The sequence below is a fragment of the Pectinophora gossypiella genome, chromosome 17, assembly GCF_024362695.1.
Source record: "Pectinophora gossypiella chromosome 17, ilPecGoss1.1, whole genome shotgun sequence".
NCBI classification, from domain to species: Eukaryota; Metazoa; Arthropoda; class Insecta; order Lepidoptera; family Gelechiidae; genus Pectinophora; species Pectinophora gossypiella.
The window spans coordinates 5,560,501-5,584,265 of record NC_065420.1 but is presented as its reverse complement, the minus strand read 5'-3'; the positions used below and the strand labels follow the sequence as shown (position 1 = coordinate 5,584,265).

Here is a 23,765-nt window from a genome sequence, read left to right as displayed (position 1 = left end):
AGTATTACACTGACTGGACTAGGAGAAAAACAAGTAAGTTCACTCGGAAAGTTTATAACCTCAATTCAGATCGACAATCAAGTTTTGGAAAGCACTTTTCACATAGTATCAGACGATGTAATACCCTGTGAACTAATTTTAGGTCACGAATTTTTGAAAAATGTTGTGGTAGTTATTGATAAAGGATCAGTCATGGTAATTCCACAGAATAATTGTTGGTTACAAAAAGTTTGTTGTGTTGTTAGTGAGGAGACCCCATGTTGTGTGTCTGACCCACAGATTAAGCGAAAGGTAGAAGAATTGGTGAGTAACTACGTTCCTGAGAGGACTAAGGTGGCTCCCATCGAGATGAAGATTGTCTTGACTGACGAGATCCCAGTTTCCCAACGGCCAAGGAGGTTATCACTAGTCGAGGAGAAAGAAGTTAAAAACCAAATAGGTGAGTGGTTGAACAGTGGTATTATAAGGCCTAGCTTTTCGGAGTATTCCAGCCCACTAGTTCTGGTGAAAAAGAAAGACGGTGGTATACGAGTATGCGTGGATTATCGTAAGATAAATTGTAAAATGGTGAAAGATGAGTTCCCTCTCCCCGTTATAGAGGATCACATAGATAAGTTGACTCAGGTTAAGGTTTTTAGTAAATTAGACTTGAAAAATGCATTTTTTCACCTGAATGTGAGCGAGGAGTCCATTAAATATACTTCTTTTGTGACACCCTCGGGGCAGTATGAATTTTTAAAAGCCCCATTTGGCTTGTCAATTTGCCCCAAATACTTCACTCGTTACATCAATATAATTTTTAGAGACTTAGTTGAGAAGGGTATTCTTTTAATTTTTATAGATGACTTATTAATTTTATCTAAAGACTATAATGAAGGACTGGAACGTTTACAAGAGGTTTTAAGGACCGCTAGTGAGTACGGTCTGGAAATCAACTGGAAGAAATGCGAGTTATTAACTACAAAGGTGGAATATCTGGGCCATGTGATTGAGAATGGAACTATAACGCCTTCCGATGATAAAATTAAAGCCGTAGCAAACTTCCCTGAACCAAAGACGCTTAAACAACTTCATTCGTTCATAGGACTTACATCTTATTTCAGGAAGTACATCGAGGACTTTGCATCAATCGCTGGACCACTGACAAAATTGTTGCGGAAGAACCAGAATTTCCAGTTCAACGAAGACGAACGAAATGCATTCCAGATTCTGAAACAAAAACTATGTGAGAAACCGGTTCTGAAGATTTATAATCCAGACTTACCTACAGAGCTGCATACGGACGCGTCAATGCATGCATACGGCGCTATCCTCATGCAACGAAGTCCCGACGACGGTGAGATGCATCCAGTGTATTACTCCAGCTGTAAGACGACTGAGAGCGAGAAGAAGTATACCAGCTACGAATTGGAAGCGTTAGCAGTCATTTCAGGTGTGAAGAAATTCCGTAAATATTTGTATGGAATACCATTCAAGATTGTGACTGATTGTGCGGCCTTTGAGATGACTCTACGGAAAAAAGAAATTAGTACAAGAGTGGCACGATGGGTATTACTTTTGCAAGACTTTGACTACACTGTAGAGCACCGATCAGGATCAAAGATGAGGCACGTAGACGCTTTAAGTAGAGTTCAGTATTTCACAGGACTCATAACGAGACAGCTGCATGAAAGAGTCAAAAGAGCTCAGGAAAACGATGAAGAACTGAAAGCTATTATGGAATTACTCCAGGAAAAAACTTATTTAGACTATTTTGTGGAAAATGGACTGCTATACAAAACCCCCCAGAAACTACTGGTAATACCAAAAGGGATGGAAACTGAAATTATACATAGAACTCACAGCATTGGACATTTTGGGAAAAGGAAAATGATAGACCTGATAACCAAAGACTATTATATAAAAGATTTACTTAAGAAAATAGAAGACTTCATTCTAACATGTATACCATGTATACTTGCTACCAAGAAGGAGGGGAAACAGGAAGGTTTCCTAAACCCCATTGATAAGAAGGGAGTGCCATTATCAACACTACATCTAGACCATGTTGGGCCGCTCACTGAAACAAAGAAGCTCTACAATCACATTCTAACTGTCATTGATGGTTTTACGAAGTTTGTATGGATTTATCCAACTAAGAGCATGACTACAAAGGAAACTTTAGACAAACTTAAACTTCATCAGCAATGTTTTGGTAATCCTTCAAGATTTATAACCGACAGAGGTACCGCTTTCACAAGCAACGACTTCAAGGAGTACTGTAAGAATGAAAATATAGAACATGTGACAATAACAACAGGTGTTCCACGAGGGAACGGCCAGGTGGAAAGAGTACACAGGATCATTATATCAGTACTTACAAAGATGTGTATTGAAGAACCAGGGAACTGGTACAAACATGTAAACAAGCTACAAAGGGCTATAAATTCCACTTACCAGAGAAGTATTGCAACAAGTCCATTTGAACTATTAATAGGAACAAGGATGAATATGAAGGAGGAAGCACACATTCTGGAACTGCTAGAGAGAGAAAGCAGTGAAGACTACATGGCAGAGAGAGAGCAATTGAGAGAGGCTGCAAAAATACAAATTTTAAAGGTGCAAGAAGAAAACTGTCGTACTTATAATAGAAAGAGAAAGCCAGCGCGGGAGTATAAGGTAGGTGATTTGGTTTCTATAAAGAAAACTCAATTTGCTGCAAATTCTAAATTGAAGCCGAAGTTTCTAGGACCCTATCGAATCGTAAGTGTTAAAGGTAGAAACCGTTATGATGTGGCAAAGGTAGACAATATGGGGGATGGTCCTAACAAAACTTGTAGCTCAGCAGATTTCATGAAACCTTGGCCTCAACCGTGACTGATCTTATTATCAAATATAATTATTTTTTATTGCAGTGTTTTACATTTGTGTATTTTATTGACTGTCGTGCGTACTCGCATGGAATGAAGTTAGTTTTTCCAACGTAAATAAGTTCTCAAGGTACTGTTAAAATTAAGAAAAGTGTTAGTTTTCATATTGGTTTCACTGTAAGTGTTTTAGGTACTTAATGCTATAATTAAGAATTTAAGTGTTAAAGATTTTTACATTTGTTTTATTCTAATTTGTCTTAAGTAGTGTCATGATTAAGAATTTAAGCGTTAGTTTTTCATATTTGTTTCATTCTAATTGTTTATGTAAGGTTAAAATGAATAATTTAGGTGTTAAGTTTTCCCATGTTCATGTTTCAACCTAAGCTGCTATATAAAGGTTTTGTTTGTATTGTTGAAAAGTTTAAAATGTTAAAAATATAAAAAAAGAATAGAATTAAGAAGTTGGTAATGTTATTGGTATCTAGGATAATTTAGAATAGATTAAAGATTTTGTTTGTATGTAATCTCAGTATATAAGAGTAGCATGACTGGGGTCAGTCATGGAGAGGATGGCCGAATGTGTAGGAACGGAACGACATCAGAACGAAGTATGAGCATGTGCGAAAGAGTAAGAGGATAAAAGCGTGAAGTATGAAAGAGACAGAGGATATTAGGGTAGGGTAATTTTGAAGATGGCGATAAGACGTTAAACGGTGTAAAGGTTCATTTTGGAAAAAATAAAAGAAGATATTGAAAAGACTGTTTAATTTCGATCATCACCCCACATGTATGTAGGGTTAAATATAAGCTCAGAAGCTTATGATTATAATATACGATCAAATTACAACAACCAGGGAACTTTGAGTAGAGCCTTCATTAAAACTTTACACGTGTTTACACACTGTAGCAGAAATTATACCTAATTATAATTAACTTATAAGAGTGATATTTTATACTATGGGATTAGGAGAACTTTAGATTGCGGAAGGATTTAATGAATGTTAGTTTGATCGGCGTATTTTCGGGCCTATTTGGAAGGCACGTGTAAGTCGACCGAATGAATCATTTAAGACTACCCTCATTAATTGTCAAATCACAATCGAAGTGATCTGGTGAACTTATTTGACTTATAGCTTTATTTTTAGCATGGTAATGGATGTTGTTTATTGGAATAGACTATGTGAAATCCTTTATTTAATTAATTTCGTTTGGAACGGAGAAAGAAAACGTTTTCTCTTTTGATTGTGGTCTCTCGACACCAAGCAGACCATACCATACCTGTACAGTCATGAGCAATATAATGTACCCACTTTAGGACTCTTTCGCACTAACATATTTGACATTTAGTGAGACTTACAGTTCAATTTGTCAAAAAAGTTAATGTGTCATGGTACCAAAGTGTATACATATTAATGCTCGTGACTGTACCATAACTCAACAGAAGTTTTACCATCATCGACCATCAGTCAAAGGGTATAAGATAGCTGTACCCATAGAGCAACACGGACATCCGCGGTCCGGGTCTATACCTCATCTAATATAGCTTGACTGATTAGAATGACAACATTGAAGTTTCTGATTTATCGACTCTACACCAAACATGGCGTGACATTAGACTAATGTTATATTTATTTATTTATTTGTACGTATTAAAAAAACAGACACAAGGAACGTACAAAGAAAACAGACAGTACAAGGAAGCTTATCTCTAAACAAAGAAATTTCTTCCAGCTGACCTAAACGATGAAAGAGATATTCAACGTATAATAATTGTATTGATAGACATCTCATATGCATACAAATTATCTATCTTTCTCCCACAGATCATGGTAGAGACAGTCGGCACGACAGCGTGGTGCGCGGAGGTGCTGCAAGCGCGCGCAGCGGGCGCGTCGGCGCGTGCGCAGGTCGGCGCCGTCGCCGCGCTCGCCGCCGCCGCCGACCGCTGCCGGGATCTCGTTGTTGTTACTGATGATCAGCAGAGGGTGCTTGTGCGTATTATTATTTTACCTACTTATTTAGAGTAATAATGATCTACTTATAGTCAATAAGTGGGGATGGGTTGTATGATTTCGCGAAAAATCCGGTAAAAAAATGATTTAAGGGAAAACCGCCCGGAAATGTGTCTCGATGTTATACGAGTTATTTAAAATAATCAACATAACGTTATTTCATGTTGTTTTTAAATAAGAAATGGTAGATAAAACTTATCAAACCACTAACAGTTGATTTATAAAACGTCGTATCATAGTAAAATCCTATCCTTGAGAAGTGCTAAGAATACCAAATTGAGGAGAAAAGTTGCGTTTGCTAATGAAATCACTATATTTTATTCACTGATGATACAAACAGAATTATTCCTGATGGTTTCATAACAACCTAAGCCCAAATCGTGGTAGCCCAGTTGGTAAAACGCTTGCCTCTCACTTTGAGGTTGCAGGTTCGAATCCAGCACATGCCTAAACCAATGATTGTCGAATTTGTTTTCGAATTCATGTTTGGATCATAAATAATTATCACGTGCTCTGCGGTGAAGGAAAACATCGTGAGGAAATCCACATTCTATCTCACATCTAACCTGTATTGGGCTGGTTTTCCCTTTGCGGGTTGGAAGGTCAGACAGGCAGTCGCTTCTGTAAAAAACCGGACCTGTCTAATCTTCAGGTTAGGTTATTATTTTATTTATTTATTTATTTATTTCAAAAATTTAGTACACACAGTGATTATGCTAACTAGCATCGTTAAACCATGGTTTGTGTCGATGCTAGGTATCTACGATGTCCGTCTTACATTATACATAGATATAAGTAGGTAACAAAAACTTGTGGGTAAGCAATAGGTAAACAAACATTTTATGCAGTTTGTGTCTCGGCTACGTATCGCAGAGCGCAAGCAAGTGATATGATAACTACATAGTTACAATTGTACCTATAAAACTTATGCCTACTGGCCGATGTGCATAGCAACACGGTAATGGTGGTGGCTGCGCTCACTGCTAAGCCGGACCCTCCCGCCTTCACCTCAGCCGCCGCGTACTCGGAACCGATATACAGGGAGGCACAGATAATGTTAACTAGATACGTACCTACTTATTTTTAAATTATGTGGATATTTAGGTAAGCGGACCCTTTGAAAAACGGGATAATGCTAGGGAAATGATGATGGTTTCATAACACCTTAAATACTCCTATCATAATATTGCATTATAGCTCTTTCAAATGAGGGACAATAAGTAATTTAAAGGGACAATCAGGAAGAACGGACATCCTTGATGGTGAACATACAATTGCATGTAACAGGATATTGGTTCATTGCATCCCATTGTCCTCTTGATTACCAACGCAATTTCCTGCTAATGAGAAAATGTATTATATTTACAGTAAGTAATTATAAGTAGTAGATATTTATAATTACTGCCTATTGATAAAGTAAAGAATCATAATGATATTTTTGACTACTGAATTTTGTGCCATAGTTTTTGTTTACATTCGTATTTTAAGATGTTGACTCGAACATTCTTGAACTTTACAAGTATCCTCAATGAGGCACTTTCGACGTTCCCCAAAACCACGATAGATGGCGTTGTTAAGTTTTTTCTTCGTTTAAACTTTTAATTTCATGGATAACAGACAAGTACATCTTTTATCTTTGTTTTTGGGTATAAATGATGACCCTGTTTATTACACCAAGGTACAATTACAACTTCCACCCATTATTATTCTGGCCAAATTAAAGAGAAGCAATATACTTAGGTAGCAACACCATTCTATATAATAATATAATGTTATGCAAATATCAAGCAACAATTAGTTTTATATAGGCTTCTGTCACTACATTACATTTTTGAATAATTGTGTACCCCAGCAATGTGAAAATAGGTAATTATCACGTTAAAAGTAAACAACGCCATCTATCGAGTGTTTGGGGAACGTCAATTAATGCGACTTTAAAGAATGGTCGCCTTAACCTTATCTCGAGTTTACTCTAGTGAAGTTGAGTGGAGGCATGACGTCATTATTTTCGTATTGTTATGTTGGCAGTATGATATGCTCGACTCCAGTGAGTAAAGTCCTCAAGTCGAGGACGTAGATGTCAACTTAAAATACCAAAATGCTGCGCTGAGGCCCAATCGAGTGGAGGAAGATTCGAGTCAACATCTTAGAAGACAGGAGTTAATCTCCCCTTCCTTTTGGGTTTTGAAGTCCAGTATACCTATAATTTTAAAATTTTATCGATTCTGACGATATAATTATGTCGTTTTGTCGATTGGTGTTAATATGTAAACCCAAATAAGTCATGTCGTACTGTCAAAATACGAACAAAATCATGTGGCATGCATGTTAGGGAAAAACAAACTTTTCGATTTTGAGAAAATTTATTGAATCGAACGATAATTTCATCACGTTGCGTACCTATGTTAGCCCTGCAGATGACAATTACTTCTGTAAAAACTCGGTGCCTGTACATTATGAAATTAGTAAATAAATCGATAACCATTAAAATAAAAAAGAAGGAAATAGGAATTTAATTAAGTAGCGGACCTTTAGGATGAACGAATAAACGCTGAAGTGATTCAGTTATTTAACAATTGTCTTTTGAGAACATACAGCATAGAGTATAGAGTAGATACCTCTATGTTTGAGACTGACAACTGTTTGCAGTTGTCTAGGAAGTTCAGTACAATGTAACACATCTGTGGCTAGTTGGAATGCGGATACTCAACGATGCGTGAATTTTGGCAACGTTACACGTTTGGCAAATTACACATCGTCACGCGAGCGAGAGATCGAGCTATGTCCTGTGGTCACACGTCTCATGTGATATGAATACCCGGTTTTTTAAGACCCATTTCTTCAGTACCGATTTCTAATATGTCTTGTAAACTTTCCTCATTAAACCTAAGTTCGGCCGTTAACCTGGCAAGTTCATCATTTTTATAACTCTGATGCGAGTGCAACAGAACTCTACGTTCTAATAAATCTTATTACATTTTCATAGGTAATTGATATCACGTGGTTTCCACGATTTGTGCCTGGTTAATGGCAATAGTCTCGTCCCCTATTGCATGGGACTTAAACTTAGCTGGCGAGGAGAGGGTGTGTATACCTCTGCCTACCCCTTCTAGGATATAAGCGTAATGCTATATTATGTTATGTGAATGATGTTGTCAGCGTTGACCGCAGTGCGAACAAACGTTAGATAACAGCCTAACCCAATTTCGCCACGCTAACTAGACTACATTTCTCTCACAGCTCACGAACAAGTCATGGTGTCGCGTGCTGGGTTGGAGGGTGGAGGAGGGACCGAGGCCGTTGGCGGAGACTGCTGGGGGCGAGGCCCTGAGACTGGCAGCCAGCGGGGCGCGAGATTGGGAGGCCCCGATTACTCTACGTCGCAGAGCTGCGCCTGATCCTCTGCTGCTGCCGTGTCGTGGCGCCGCTGTTGCTTTAGCCAGGTAGTTCTTTAAATCTTCAAATGTCTCCAATCCAATCAATATTATGTGATAGCACAACACTCTTTGGGATTCTCTACAGCCTTCTAGATTACCTGCTTTCATAATCTATCTGATTTAGGTGATGCCGATGCCACAAGACTACGGTATTTAGCTACTTTCTATATCATTTTGTATATTACGCCTGGTAGTCACACGTTGGAACTGGAAATGACCACCAAAGCTTTAAATATTTAAACACTTTAAAATTGTGCTATCATTTGCAGGAGCATATCTCATATAGTGTTCGTGTGCGAACCTGCCAACGTGATAGACACGGAGCGTGGTCGAGGGTCACTGCACTCCATCAGACGAGGCTCCTTGGACGTCCGCTCTGTAGCCTCTGATGGCCTTCGACGAACATCGCTCGCCAAACTACAGGGACTGCCTCTGGAAGCGCCTATCACCAAGGTATTGTCACTTTACAACTCAATTTTATGTCAAAATTTTTGATCCTAGAGCCTTGGTCTTCGTTATACTCTACAGATTAGGCTCTCAAGACGAACTCTGCCGACAAACCTCGCTTATTGCACTTAGATATTATCCTTTTGGTTAGGTTAGCTATTGATTTTTTTTTTTTTTTGGTATTGTATAGGTTTCCATAACATGCTAGCATCACTGATAATTATGTTCATAATACGGAATTACCAAATTGTGAGCTGTAAGTACGTCGAAATGAAATTGAATTTCGCTGAGTTCAGTTGACCATGATGACCATTAAGGGTTTCAATGACATCTTGACGTTTAGTTGTTTATCCTGGATATGGTTTATCTGGTGTTACAAAATATGAGTCGTTTAGAAAATTTCTCTATTCCAGGTGATATCCCTGCTATCAACAGCAACCGAAGGCGCACCACCATCCACCGTAGCCTGCATAGAACGAGCAGTTGACATGCTGAGGACATCTGAACTGTATTCGCCACAGATGAGGGATGAACCCAAACTGAGGGTCGAAGATCCCATCGCTACTGATCTGATTGGAGCGCTGCTGTCGGTGAGTATGATGGAGATGTTATTGCAGAAGTTACTCTCTTGAGGAGAGATATAGGACATAATAAATACTGTCAAGTGAAGTTGAAGTTAAATTTTGAAAAGGCCTTTGAATCAAGTGATCCAAAAGTGCAGCAAATCGGGAAACCTAGTTTAAAAACTGAGCAAGAATCGGTAACAAATTGTGCAACATGAAACCATCTTACTAATCTTTACTCAAAAGTCCAACCTTAGTGTTAAAAAACTTTAAAAAAGTGGCAGAATTAACAGTAAAAAGATGTTACTATCGGCAACAGAACGCAGTTAAAACGCGATATTGCATGTGACATAGTCAAGACAAACGGCTTTGCGATTTAAGTAGGTACTTATATCGCAAAAGACAACGACATCTTAGGGAGTTATTTAATAATGGGAAGGTGTGGTACTGAAAGACACTGCAAGCATTTTTAAAAGAAAGAATAATTATAAGTAGTTTAAAGTAATGGTACATATTGTATACACAACTTAAGTATCTAATTATCTAAAATTTTATAAATATACCTAATATCATCTTAATTGTTATCTTTTTATATTCAATAATATTAAAAGTGCCTATTTATAGAATGTATTTTAGTATATTGTTTTAATTTTATGTTCAATGAGATTATTTACCTTTGTAGTTATAGGTAAGTTGTGGTAGTTAGTTACTAAACAAGTGAGCCAGTAATGCTGCTATAACGACGTATGTATGTTCCTTACTAACATTGAATTTATTTTTTTATGATCCGGTACTGCGGGATAGCGGGAGCAAGCCAACTCAAACTTTGTGTTTATGGTAGGAGGTTTGGTATTACAACCTGTCTCTCTATACTTTCCAAGTCTTTGGCTGTAGCTCATCTAGATTAGACGCTGAAGTCTTCAAGCTTTAGGCGGAGTCAATGTCAAAATTAAACCTTTTGGCTTGGGGTCAAAATTTGCTTTTTGGTTACGGGGCAATACTAAAATTGGATGCTACATTAGATTGTGACCGATCAGCCTATGGAGCTTACTGTACTTCAATTTACTCTTGTTCTTTTATCTTTTGGAACCTGTTACTAACCCTAGGGGTGCCTTAGTGAAACTACTTATTCACATACTTTAAACTTTTTCTAGACCTAGAATTATGTTCTACCATCCTTTATAATTTATATATTTATTAGTAACACCTTAACTATATACTTCATATATAATTATTATATTTTCAGTTTGAGACCTAACTAGAGCATGCATAGCCGTAGAAATAACTAACAACGAACTAAAAAAAAATACTTATTGTAAAAACATAAAAAGATCAGATTTAGTCATTCACAGCTTCAGATTTAGACTAGTAGGAGAAGATTGGTTAATGCTAATTGTTAATGTATTGCTATATGATTTCAGCAAGGACCTACCAACGTACTGTCCTCACGACGAAGCAGCAACGATTCTACTGTGGTCCGATCACAGACTAACAGGTCCAACATCAAACACAAGGTAAGGTATTAAACAATCGTTAAGAAAATGTCCTCTTACAGCACTTTCAGAACCCACGGGAAGATAAATAAATAGAATAGATAATTACTCATCACGAAATCTTAAATATGTATTAGTGTTCTATAACTACTACATTGACACTGACATGACATTGGTTACGTGCGTTATCTTGACTCCCGACTCTAAAGGCCGGGCTCTCGCCGGCGTCCAAATCTTTTGACCTTTTCGACATCAATCCCACAACTCAAAATCATTCATCCATCACATAAAATATTTAAGTACCTATCAACAAATTTACAGACATCAGGCCAACTTCGGGACCTGCTGGACTCAGCTTTGAATTGGGACTTCGAGATCTTCCGCCTTGAGGAGTTGACCCGTGGTCGGCCTCTGGTCCACCTGGGCCTGGCCCTCATGGGCGGTCGGTTCGACGTGTGCTCCGCTCTGGAGTGCGATGAGCGCACCCTACTCCACTGGCTCACGGTGATAGAGACCAACTACCACGCTGTCAACACTTATCATAATTCTACTCATGCGGCTGACGTGCTTCAGGTATGGTTTTGTTCGAAGTTCGTTAGTCGTTATTATCAACATCATGCCTAGTTCCTTTTATTCAAGATTGTACAATGTGGCACCACCGGATGGATAGATTAAGAGATCCAAAATGTAAAGAGGTATCAATTATTTACGGTTTAGCTTGCTTCATTTCGTTCTCTTCGATATTTTGTAAGTAGTTTTATTTGAACTAAGATTATTCATCATTCTGAATTTTATCTCAATACTGTTAGTATGACATGTATAGGTGAAATAAATTACTAATGTGGGGTGGTTACTGTTAGTATGACAAAGGCATCTTGCAGCCACTGTTGATGCGACAAGTCCGAATGGTGTATATATGGTGATCCATATCACCACAAGGGATAACAATTGTCCATCATGTGAGAAACGACACAATCCTTCTGCTCTATCGGATTTTAAATTACCTTTATAATTCCAGGCAGTAGCATACTTCCTCGAGAAGGACCGCTTGAAAACGCTTCTAGAGCCGCTAGAAGCAGCTGCGGCCCTTATCTCCGCAGCAGCTCACGACATAGACCACCCCGGAACCTCGTCTGCCTTCCTCTGCAACGCCAGACATCCCCTCGCCATCCTCTACAATGACGTGTGCGTCTTGGAGTCTCACCACGCCGCCTTGACGTTCAAGCTCACTCTTAGTAAGTTATGATTCTTTCCTGCTTAAGACATCAATAGTCCGGTACTTAGTTCGGCTTCCACCTGCCATCCTCTACAATGGCGAGTGCATCCTGGATTCGTACCAGGTACATTGGCGCTTCTGCACTGTAATGTCGTAAAATGTAAAAAAAATAAGAACAAATAAATAAAGGCTTATTCTTGGCCAGTAACGGTATTTCACCATTATCGTCATCCTCTACATATCTTTTTCTAGAACCACTATGACTATTAATAGTCAAACTGGACACAACACAAGGAAACACAACACACACAAACATAAACAAAAACAATAACATAAATACATAAACACAAAGATAACTAACTAACAAACACCCCAAACTGACTAACTGGAAACATTCAATTTCAAAGTCCTCGAGACTTTCCTTATCAGTGAATGTCTCTCATAGGTCAGGTTTGGCGTAATAACGCCAAAAAGGTTGCGACTAAAATATTACCAGTTTACAACACAAATTGTTATGCTCTGCAGATGACGACCGGGTAAACATATTCAAGAATCTCGACCGCGACACGTACAAGCAGGTGCGGCACAATGTGATCGACATGATCCTCGCCACGGAGATGACGAAGCACTTCGAGCACCTCGCCAAATTCGTCAACGTCTTCTACGCCAAGACCAGCGGCAGCAAGGAGGATGGCATGCATACTGACGTAAGATTTTGTGGTGGTTCCTTTTCGTCATTTCTTGTTCCATAGCTTTGACCTCGATCTGACATGTAAACCAGACCAGAAGGTCTATGTTCTAGTCCAGGTGTCCTACCGGGTAAGACGAAGCCTATTCAGATTGGAGCAAATCGAACATCGATTGGATTCTGTCATACTGCGTAAGGAGCCAAGATAGCGATCCCCGATTCGTGACGTCACAAGAACTTCGGCAAGCCGATTGAACGAATGATTTCAGTACTTTTGCCATTTATTTGACAGTTCATCGGTACAGACTTAGAAATCGAAGTTCAGCGTGCGAAACCGATATCCGATTAAACTGTCACTTGATGTCGGGAACTTTTCACTCCCGCTCTTCATCTCACTCCAGCCAATGACGGTTCTGAGTCACGGAAAAGGATAGAAGCATAGGAAATTGTGATCCAGATTCGGGTGGATTGTAGATATGTTACCTATTAAAATATTGGCAACTTTGCTGAAGCCTCTGTTATCTACTGACAAGTATGCTTTTATTTCAGGAACCTTTATCTTTGGACACCACAGCATTGGCTCTGCCGGAGAACGTAATTCTTATTAAGAGGATGATGATAAAGTGCGCTGACGTGTCCAACGCTTCAAGACCACAGAAGTTTGCCTTTGAATGGGCCAGGAGGTAAGGAACTGTTCGATTTTAGTTGAATTAAAGACCCCTGTTAGCGTTAGTGCGAAAGAGACGTATCTCCCGTCTGTTTCGGACTAAGCGATGTACTATTATCTATTTCCTGTTGTCATTCTATTCAAATCATGCGGCGCCGGTGGCGGCATTTGTCGGTAATTCTACCGAGCAAGGTGAAGTAACATAGGTAAATAAACCCGCCTTATTAAGGTAGTATAAGGCTTGGTAGTTACTACGGGCTCGTGAGAATAATTTACAAAAAGTGTTCATATTCACTAGACAAGATTTTTACCCGACTGCCAAAGGAGGGGGTAATTTTTTTAAGAGCTGTATTTTAGCTCTGGAACTTCTAGGAAATCAACGTCGCCATTTCAGTCTTGTTTAATATTTAAAGGTCTTCAACTATTCTTCAGAAAATACGACATACTTACTACGTCGAATATTACCTCTACGGCGTCTATCTACAATTGCTACTATAGTAGGGTACCGAATACTGAGGGAGATGATTCAGCTTATAATTCTGAGTCAATTTCAAATGGAATTCTCCGTCGCAAAATTCATGATTTTTCAGATTCAGTTCCTTACTTTTGCGACGGAAAATTCCACATGATATTCACTCGGTCATGAGCGGAATCATCTCACTCGGTATTCGGTACAGTGTTACTAACAACTTGTATGTCGGTATTACCTAGCAACCATGACACTAAATAATCCTCTTAAGCGTTATTTGTGTCACAGGTTCCCACAGAGCCAGGTGCCACATAAGCCAGATCTAAACTAATATTAGTGTTGCGGTCAAAACATTGACCTGTTTGGATGCAACAGGCTAGGATTAGTCTAGCTTTCACCCGAAATGTCACTGTTTAGTTTACGTGCCGTTTGTTTATTGACTTTCAGTCAATACCGGTAATACCAATGTTAGGTTAGGTTAGCTTTCACAAGTTGTTTAATGTAAGTAGATTAAAGTTGATAGGTATTCGTCGTGTAGGAGAGAAATAACACACTAGTGATTCGTTAGACGGTAAATTGCAACTGGTTTATTATAGGCACATGTTTACATTCGTTCGGCGTCGGGCGCTAGATATACCTAATACCTATACTATAACTATGCATACGTAACAAAAGTTTAAGGACGCCTTGATGTTGTGTTTTATTTCCGGAGAGAGCATTTCATTTTGCACCTTTGACGTAACATTATACGTCTTGTATTCTATTGTCTCCATCCCGTTTTCAGCGTTTATTGAGGCGTTTGTTTTATACAAATTAAACGAAGATAGCATATCTCGGCCTGTATCTCCGAAGCGGTAGGCATAGCGATAAGCGCTGAATGAGAGAAATCGTCGACCACGCCAGCACGATATCGGGTTCTGAAGCAGCGTGGTGCCGTATGCTCCTTGCCTCTACTCACAACATTTTTACCAACTTACAGGATCGCAGAGGAGTACTTCCTGCAGACGGATGAGGAGAAAGCCAAAGACCTACCAGTGGTGATGCCCATGTTTGATCGCGCCACCTGCTCCATCCCGCGGTCGCAGATCGGATTCATTGACTACATCATCATTGACATGATGGAGGCTTGGGCTGGTGAGTTAATACCTCTGAAAAATTTGGATTCAGCTAAGTGGCAATTTCGAGAATTGGACAATTTAAAACTGGATATTTTTCACCGTACCTGCTATCCCAGCTGCTTTTTAAGTACGGTCATAAACTGACGTACCTAATAAAGGTTTACATTGTTATTTGCTGCAGACTTTTTAGCATGCCCTTTATTACGGTTTACGTGAGCTTTAAAACGTTAATAGTAACTGGCTCCAATCTTGTAACTTGTCGTTAGCGAGCATATTTATGTGTTTGGCGCCATTTTATATACTTATCATCATAAAAATCTAAACACTTCCAATTTTTTGTTTAAAAGACACGAGTTATGGTTCTGTTGAACAAAAACACGAACTAAAAAATGATTAAAATCCTTATTTCCATTTTAAATTGTTATTTTTGGTTCCTAATACCTAAAGTATTTAATATTTTTCTGATAATCCTGATGAAACATAAACTTGATATTGAAGACAAATAAGTACCTAACTATATGCAGTAGGTTAAGAAAAATCATTTTCTAAAGCATTTTTTTCTACCCCGCAGCATTTATCGACATGCCAGAACTGGTGAACCACGCGAGGAACAACCACGCCCGTTGGAGGGAACTTGACGATGCCGGAGTCACGACCCTAGCGGATGTGAAACGTGCGCAGCGTCAGACTAACGCCATTCAAGCGTCGCCTGCTTCCACCGCCCATACCACTGCTGAGGAGTAAACCAGAAGACCGTAAAGACAAAGGACAGTCAACTTCAGGTGTTAAGGGAACTGTGTCAAAAATTGTGGATGTGAATGAGCTTTTGAATCGCAGAATGGAGAAGATACGAAGTAGGAACGTACAGTGCTTTATGGAATAATTCAGGTATTTTTAAAAGGAACAACAGATTTGCGCGAAATAAATTGAAAGAGACGAAGATGCGAGGGTAAATATTAGAAGCAATGGGTTATAGAACTCGAGCCGATTGACCTTTGTAAGAATTTATAAATTGCTGAAGACTTTTGACCTTTTGTAAGAATCTATCCTGCAAAAGACTTTAAAGGACTCCAGAATTTCTCTCGGAAAAGAATGATCGGAATCGTTACGGGTGTTAATGTGATTGAAAGTAGGAGATCATGAGAATAGTGCCTGACCAAATATGGACTCATGAAGGTAGATCCAACTATACTGCCTAATATATAGGCTAAATGGCGGTTCAAATTGGGTAATGCAGTAGTGAAGGTATTTGAAAATGGTCCGAACACAATAAAATGGTATCGATAGGTACACATAATTGAGCTTTAGCACAAAAGCCAACCATGATAAGAGCTAATATCGTAACTATATTTACATTTTGCTTTAGTCAGTTTGAACCTAAGTAAACATTTACTATATCAGGCATTAAGCCTAGATAAGAATGCGAGAAAGACCAAGATTTCAAGGTTGCATTTGGAATGTCAACGTTAAAAGTCTGAAATGGATCAGAGGCATGGGTCATGCCTGACGGATATGTCCGAAAATACGCTTATTTTATACTTATTATATCCGTGTTAGTGTGGATATCATTAAAATTGTAATTGTTGATATCTACTTTTTTACGTAGTAGTATTTAGTAGAGAATATTGAATCCAAAAATATTTACTATATTGAATGTATCAAAATCAAAACTTGGGAATTTTCGTCGATATCTTATATTATATTCTTTGATGAAGACGTATTATAGTTGCCATTTATACACGGGTATCTTAGTTTGTTGTGTAGGTACATTTATCGTTATAATATTTACAAAGGAATCCGTGATAGAAGTGCCATAAGTAAATATTGGCAGATCATTTACTTAAACATCATGTTACATTACATTCGTCATCACCTCCATTATCCCATGACAGTTTAGTCCTCTATGACCACATTCTTCGACTTACATTAACTTTACCTTAAAATTTATCGGCCAAATTAAACTATACCTTTTTTCTGGAATTTTGGTCAAGGTATACACTTGAGCTTTCAGAGGGATCCTATTTTTATATTAAACTTTTTGTAGTGTGTACTGAATATTTCGGCCTCTGCGTCATATCAGATTTCAAATCCTTTATTCAATTCTTATTTTAACTCTTATTTTCATTTCATTCCTAAGGATGTGTTTAACATTTTATATTTAACAGTGCGTAGTAAATGTTAAGTAATTTATAAATTTTATATAATTAGGACACTTGAATATTTCATATAATTTATTGGAATAAGGTCTAACATATTTGTAATAAATAATTATATATAACGTGTATTCGTCGCATGACGCTGGTATATTAAATAACATTGTATTGTCTAGTGTAATGAGTAACTTAAAGAGAGTAAGAATACGCTTCCTTGTGCTCAATGTCAATACATTACGGTCTAAATATATATATACGTATACATATATATACCTATACATTGTGTACTTCAGTAATCGTACTTTTTACTTACCTAGGTATATATACTTATACATCCTTTATACTTGAATGAATTGGAGTGTGTTATGCTACTTCAAAATTTACGTTCATTGTGTTCAATCTCATATGTTATACGGAGTACTACCAAACTGTATTACGCCTACTAACAATTCGTATGATCCCAAATTAAGGTATAATATTAGTTAAATTGAAATTTATTTTGCTAGTTAGCTCAATTTTAAATTAATTTCTAATTAGATTAACTAATATTTGTGACGATGTTGGTTTTAGTGGTACTAAGTTACCAATTAAATAGGAATCCTAAGCTTAAAGTTTGTGAAACCAGCATCAACCTAACCTGAATGTTTTACTATTTATGTCGGCGAGGAGTCCATCTGTATTGACTTGTGCCTGGGTGAATTTTAGAGGACTGCAAGTCATTCGTGTCACCACAAAAATATGCTGTAACCTTTTGTCTTTTTGCAAATATCCACTGTGTTACCAACTGCAGAAAACAAAAAGATCCTTTTAGGATATTTTTTTTGACAAATACAAATAACTATTGATTTCCGGTGCTCCAAAATTCACCCACCTACCAACTACCAGCATTGTAGTTACCTATGAAAGGTGAATCATTGATAAAGGATTAACTACGTCAATGCAGATGAGACGAAGTATTAGTGTATGTTTGAGAGTTATAACTATAAGAAGGGGGCTGGTCCCTGTATTGTGGAGTTAATATTGTTGTGAATTTTATATGCGAAGGCGGCAGTTGTAAGTAACAATTAGTTAGTGTTTATTGTAAACCAATTCAATACTTTGCTGAGATGTTGTTCGTCAGATTATTCACATTTCAAGTATGAAAATGCTATAAAAATAGGAAGTTAGTGCCACTCAAATATAGATGGCGCTAAATCAATCTGAAGTTAGCTACAGCAGATAGTTATTGTTGCACAGTACTTGTACAAACTTCATAATATTTAAGTTTGGTAAATACCCTCAGAAATACCAAATAACACGATTTGTTATTGAACAAATAAATGTATTACAAAAAAATGTAATCAAAGAAATGTGCGTATTAAAATGACGAACTCTTATCCTGTAATTCTAAAATTACATTCAAATACTTTACGTACCTTTGAACAAGTTGTTGCTCTAGTTTTAATATCCATTTTGATCTGATTGAATATTCTATTGCTTATATTAATGTAAAGAGCATTTTCTACTAACCTAACCTAAGTAAGAAAGAATGTTTACAGAAACCTATTATGTATGATACTCCTATAGGAAATGTTTCAAGTTCCGCATAATTGTTATGACATGAGGAGTTTATTAAAACTTAAGCAATACTGGTTCAATAGCACACTTTTTGAATGAATGTCTGTGTTCGAAATAATATGGAAATTGTTAAGTGTTGTAAATAAAGGAATAATTCCAATAAACCAGCTTTTTTCTGTATGTTGTCATAAACAAATAAAAACAATATAGATTTTATAAAACTAAAGGAACGTAGAGGCCGTTTTTAGAGCCATACAGACCAAAGAAAATCCAAAATGTCCATAATAAAACATTTTATTATAAACAATAATTAAAAAACATATTTTACATTGTATAACTAATTACAATTCCAACATTGCGTTTTTATAAATGCAGTTTATATACCTCAATATATTATACTACCTTTTACTTTATGTTTTGAGACAATTCAAATGATAAATAAATACGATATCCTGTACAATTTTTAGAAGTACTTCACATAAATATACGCTTAACTTCAGTAATGTTCCTGTATAGAGTTGGAATGAAAAGAATTATAATCCTGCGTGAGTAGAGTATCTATTATAATAATTAATTTAATAAAAATACCATAGTACCAATTAGAGATTTCGGATATTCGTACTGTGTACGTGGTCAGTACAGGTTCTTTTTTCGAAAATATAATCTAATATGACGGATGTACGAATTAGCATAGTTTAGATTTTACCAAATTTAAATATCGCTGCAAATACGACAGGAAAAGCATTATTCCTTGTCAATAACATGTATGTTTTAATAATTCTCACATTTCTATTTGTAAAATCCAAACTACACTATTGGTCAGTGATGTTAGTGGTAAAATAAATATACAATTTATTCCACCCTGTTCCTATACGTCAGTACTACTTGATACAGTGAGAACAGCGAACCTAACTAACTGAACACATCGATCACTTCTTACCCGTGCAAACATCTATTTTGCACCTTATAAGTACCACTTGATGTTCGTATTTGAATTTTTACGATACATTTTAGTTAGAGACGATATATAATAAATATAGAAGAGTTTTTTAATATTGGAATTGGTCCAACAATCACATATAAGATTTATTTTATTATTTTACATGTCTGCATGTCTGTCTGCATCTACCCTTCTATATTTATTATAGCTCGACAGCACATAATAGCTGATTAATCAGAGAGATTAAAAACAAAACATTGAAACAATCTAAAAAAAACAATATGCCTCAGACATTTGCGCTTATAGAAGTAAATGCGCAATGTCAACAATAGTGAAAAAGCACATTCTTTATAAGATGAATTGCTTCAACATTCTTTTTTAGATGAATTGATTCAATGTGGGCTTTTTATCTCGTCTGATTAAAAATTGGTATTTTAGTCGGCACAGGGTACCATCAACGCTCTAAAAGACTAGTTAAGATAATATAAGTTTTAGATACTTTTCATATTATAGTCTTCTAATACCTATAGTTTGTAGTGGGTTGATAGTATCCTTAGTAGAATGCCTTCTAAGACTTCCATTAAATAATATCTATTATGTTTACTGTAAGTATCACAAAGTTCAAGCGGACTATCTATAAACAGATCAAAACATCTACGCCCCTCACACATACCATATTTTAGAATTTAGCATATTAATATTCGTTAAATAATTTACACTCATATTTAACAACTCTAGTATTTCTAAACCTCAACAAGACCTACTCAATGGTACATATGTACATAAATAGTGTTGCATCTTTAGTATAATAAGGTGGACCGTTTATATATTAAATATTAAACCAAATATAATAGCTAAATACGTGCATATCATTATTTTATGTTATACAATATAGGAAACCACGTTGTCGGCGACAACGATATTACTCTTCTACTTACCTTTTTATAAGAATACTTTCAGAATACGTCTATCGCGTCTCGACTCCTTAGTAGCTTATTAGGAAGCGAGATACAAGTAAATAATTCTGCGTTTGACATAGTACATATAGACAGCAACACTTACCCGGAAAAAGGACCCGATTCAACAAACTTTTACATCAAAGAAATACGTTCACAGACGGCGAAAATAATATATATTTTTATTGTATTTTGGAAAACAGTGCAAGAGCATCATAATTCTTACTCACTCACACCACACTCGATTAATTTCTACTTTGGTTAGAACAGTGCGCGTTGATTACCCGATCGCCGGAAAGTAAGATAAAACAAATCGACACTCGACTTGTTCCGTGTTTCAGAGGGCACGTTCAGCAATCGAAAATCGATCCCAATCGATCGATCGATTGATCGTTCGATTGGTCGATTTACTTAAGTATATAGTTACATAAGACTGGTTAGGGACCTTTGGCGACTCAATAGTAATCCTGACACCAGGATTGATGAGGTTGGTCATTGACCTCGTAACCCACACGATAGATGGCTCGCACTTGAGCGTTACGATGGTTATCTTAAAACATTACAGTATCTTTGCCGTCTGTAACGAATTTAGGTCTAATTTATTCTATTAAACTCGGGTCAAATTCCCAGACTCGTATGACTGTACTATCTTCAAAGCCCTATAACTCGTAATACTAAATACACCGATAACACCACCAGGCGGCGTTGATAAGCTGTATATATGTCACGACGTGTGTGCAGTGAAACGAGGACAGATGTAACTTTCATTAACCAAGATAACATATTTTATGTAAATACTCTGTGTGAGACTATATTATCTGTTTTAGTTTTAACATATTTTCAGACTTTTTGTTTTATGTTAAACGGAATATGACTGTTATTCATACACACGTTTTGTATTATATTTCAAGGTAACTTTTCACATTTCCGCGAACTATTTTCGTTAATTTTAAATGTATTATTTTTTTAAACGCACATCCGACATAATACATTCCAGCTTAGAACAACGAAAGGTCACTTACAGGCCACCATTAATACGTTTATGACTTAAAGAATTCGGCGTCTCAGTCCGATATACACCCTTTAATACTAAATACAAATATGCCTGAGGCATAGGAAAGAACCAACCCGCAGTGGAGCAGCGTGGTGGAGTATGCTCCATACCCCCTCCTGTTGATTAAGGGATCTGTGCCCAGCAGTGGGACGTATGTAGACTGTTTATGTTTATAACAGATATATGATAGTTTTGATATTAGCAAATAGCCAAAGCACGGCAGTGCAACAAAACTAAATGAGATACTTTCGTAGAACGTAGCCTGTTCTCCAAAAACAAAATAAACGGCGTTGTACAAGTTTAACGTGATAATTACCTACTTTTTCCATTGCTCGGGTTACAATTACATTTCTATTATTTCTATTGTATTAGCAGTCGTTAATAACCACCAATCCGCACTGGGCCCGCGTGGTGGTTTAAGGCCCTATCTCCCTATCTATCCATAGGGAAGGCCCGTGCCCCTGCAGTGGGGACGTTAATGGGCTGGTGATGATGTGCTTCTGCCATTACATTGTATTCTTGAATAATTATGCACCCGAGTATAGAAAATAGGTAATTATCACGTCGACAGCGCCATCTATATTAATTTTGGAGAACGTAGCCTAAGAAGTCCGTCATTAGATCGTCGTTACCATGGTTACCGCACAATCCCGATCGCGTAGCCCGTGACCTTGACGCGTCGCGCAGGATGGATTCGCTAATATAATAACCTTTTTTTATCGAATTTACCATCGTAAAACTGTTTACCCAAGCACAGGGTTGGTGTGTCCACTACTCTGGCGGCGGTGGTGGCTGCGGCCGGCGCTAGATGGCCAGGGGTTTGTCCCGACACTGCTCCACGACGTAGCTGGTGAACCGTTTGAGGAACTTCGGGTACTCGCGCTTGTACACCGCGCGGAGCACGCCGGCCGGCGCCCAGCCGCCTGGGTTCACTGGGAAACAATAATAATTGCTTATATATCTTGAATGCTTCAGTCACATTGAGGGAGGGGGGGGGGAGGGAGAGAGAGAGAGAGAGAGAGAGAGAGAGAGAGAGAGAATGTTTACACTGTTTAGCACATTGCAAGAAAAGACGGTGGCTATATGGGAAATGGCCTCAAGGACGCAACCCAATACGTTGGTCCGATCAGGGTGGTTAAAAAGGCCATATCAAAGCAATATTGCAATTTGACATTTACGCATGTAAAAAGTAATTCTCGTCGGAAAAGTAATGAAAAAAAAAATTTTTTTAATCACTTTCATTTCCATTCTTTAGAATGACCCATGTAAGACCATGTACTTATATCAGTAAGTAGTAAACGGAACCAACGGCTTAACGTGCCTTCCGAAGCACGGATCATGTTACTTTTCCGTATCGTGAGTCCAAGGCTCAACCACTGGACCACGGGGGCCGTCAATTATCCCGTAGGGATTAAACAGCGCCATCTATATTTTTTGGGTAACGTGGCCGGGAAAGTACCAATGAGGTACTGACATACCTGTACTGCAGTAGGCGATGCTGGTAGTAATGTTCTGGCGGGTGGGCGCCTGTCCGGCCGGGACCGTGCTGCGGCAGGCGAGGCACACCGTCACGAACAGCCGGATACACGCGCCTGTGTTTGACTGGAAATTAAAAGGAAAGTAAGTTATACTACTACTCAAACAATCATCATCATCAGCCCATTAACGTCCCCACTGCTGGGGCACGGGCCTTCCCTATGGATGGATAGGGAGATCGGGCCTTAAACCATCACGCGGGCCCAGTGCGGATTGATGGTTATTAACGACTGCCAATGCAGCCGGGACCAACGGCTTAACATGCCTTCCGAATCACGGAGGAGCTCGAGATGAAAACTTTTTTTTTGTGGTCACCCATCCTATGACCGGCCTTTGCGAAAGTTGCTTAACTTCAACAATCGCAGACCGAGCGCGTTTACCGCTGCGCCACCGAACTCCTCAACAGTACTATATGTATAAACAGACCCAATAAACATTAGAAACCATCGCATACATTGCCTAAAGTTCGTGCAAAACCTTGAGAAATCTTAGGTCTCATAAGTCAATTTATGTAGGAACTTACGTCCCTCTTTTTGGCACATGCTTCCTGCATCTCCATGACGTGCTGTTCCCTCGATAGCTCCAGACAAAAATGACGAAGGTGTGCGTT

General features: G+C 37.9%; 2 protein-coding genes across 5 annotated transcripts in view; one reads left to right on the top strand and one right to left on the bottom strand.

The window, feature by feature from the left end:
* LOC126374302 (high affinity cAMP-specific and IBMX-insensitive 3',5'-cyclic phosphodiesterase 8) overlaps positions 1-20,187 on the top strand; it is a 342,656-nt gene extending 322,469 nt beyond the window's left edge. For all 4 annotated transcript variants that reach the window (XM_050020843.1, XM_050020845.1, XM_050020844.1 and 1 more), the window contains 11 exons: positions 4,673-4,840; positions 8,102-8,304; positions 8,568-8,751; positions 9,159-9,335; positions 10,730-10,822; positions 11,123-11,374; positions 11,820-12,036; positions 12,543-12,724; positions 13,255-13,388; positions 14,821-14,975; positions 15,531-20,187. In XM_050020843.1, the coding sequence (XP_049876800.1) occupies positions 4,673-4,840; positions 8,102-8,304; positions 8,568-8,751; positions 9,159-9,335; positions 10,730-10,822; positions 11,123-11,374; positions 11,820-12,036; positions 12,543-12,724; positions 13,255-13,388; positions 14,821-14,975; positions 15,531-15,703 (1,938 nt within the window). In that variant the 3' untranslated portion in view covers positions 15,704-20,187. The remainder of the gene's footprint in view (positions 1-4,672; positions 4,841-8,101; positions 8,305-8,567; positions 8,752-9,158; positions 9,336-10,729; positions 10,823-11,122; positions 11,375-11,819; positions 12,037-12,542; positions 12,725-13,254; positions 13,389-14,820; positions 14,976-15,530) is intronic.
* The window catches only part of LOC126374352 (ceramide transfer protein), a 44,679-nt gene continuing 39,861 nt past the window's right edge, over positions 18,948-23,765 (bottom strand). The window contains exons 11-12 of the mRNA XM_050020956.1: positions 23,098-23,221; positions 18,948-22,551 (exon numbers count right to left, since the gene is read on the bottom strand). Of these exons, the coding sequence (XP_049876913.1) occupies positions 22,424-22,551; positions 23,098-23,221 (252 nt within the window). The 3' untranslated portion in view covers positions 18,948-22,423. The remainder of the gene's footprint in view (positions 22,552-23,097; positions 23,222-23,765) is intronic.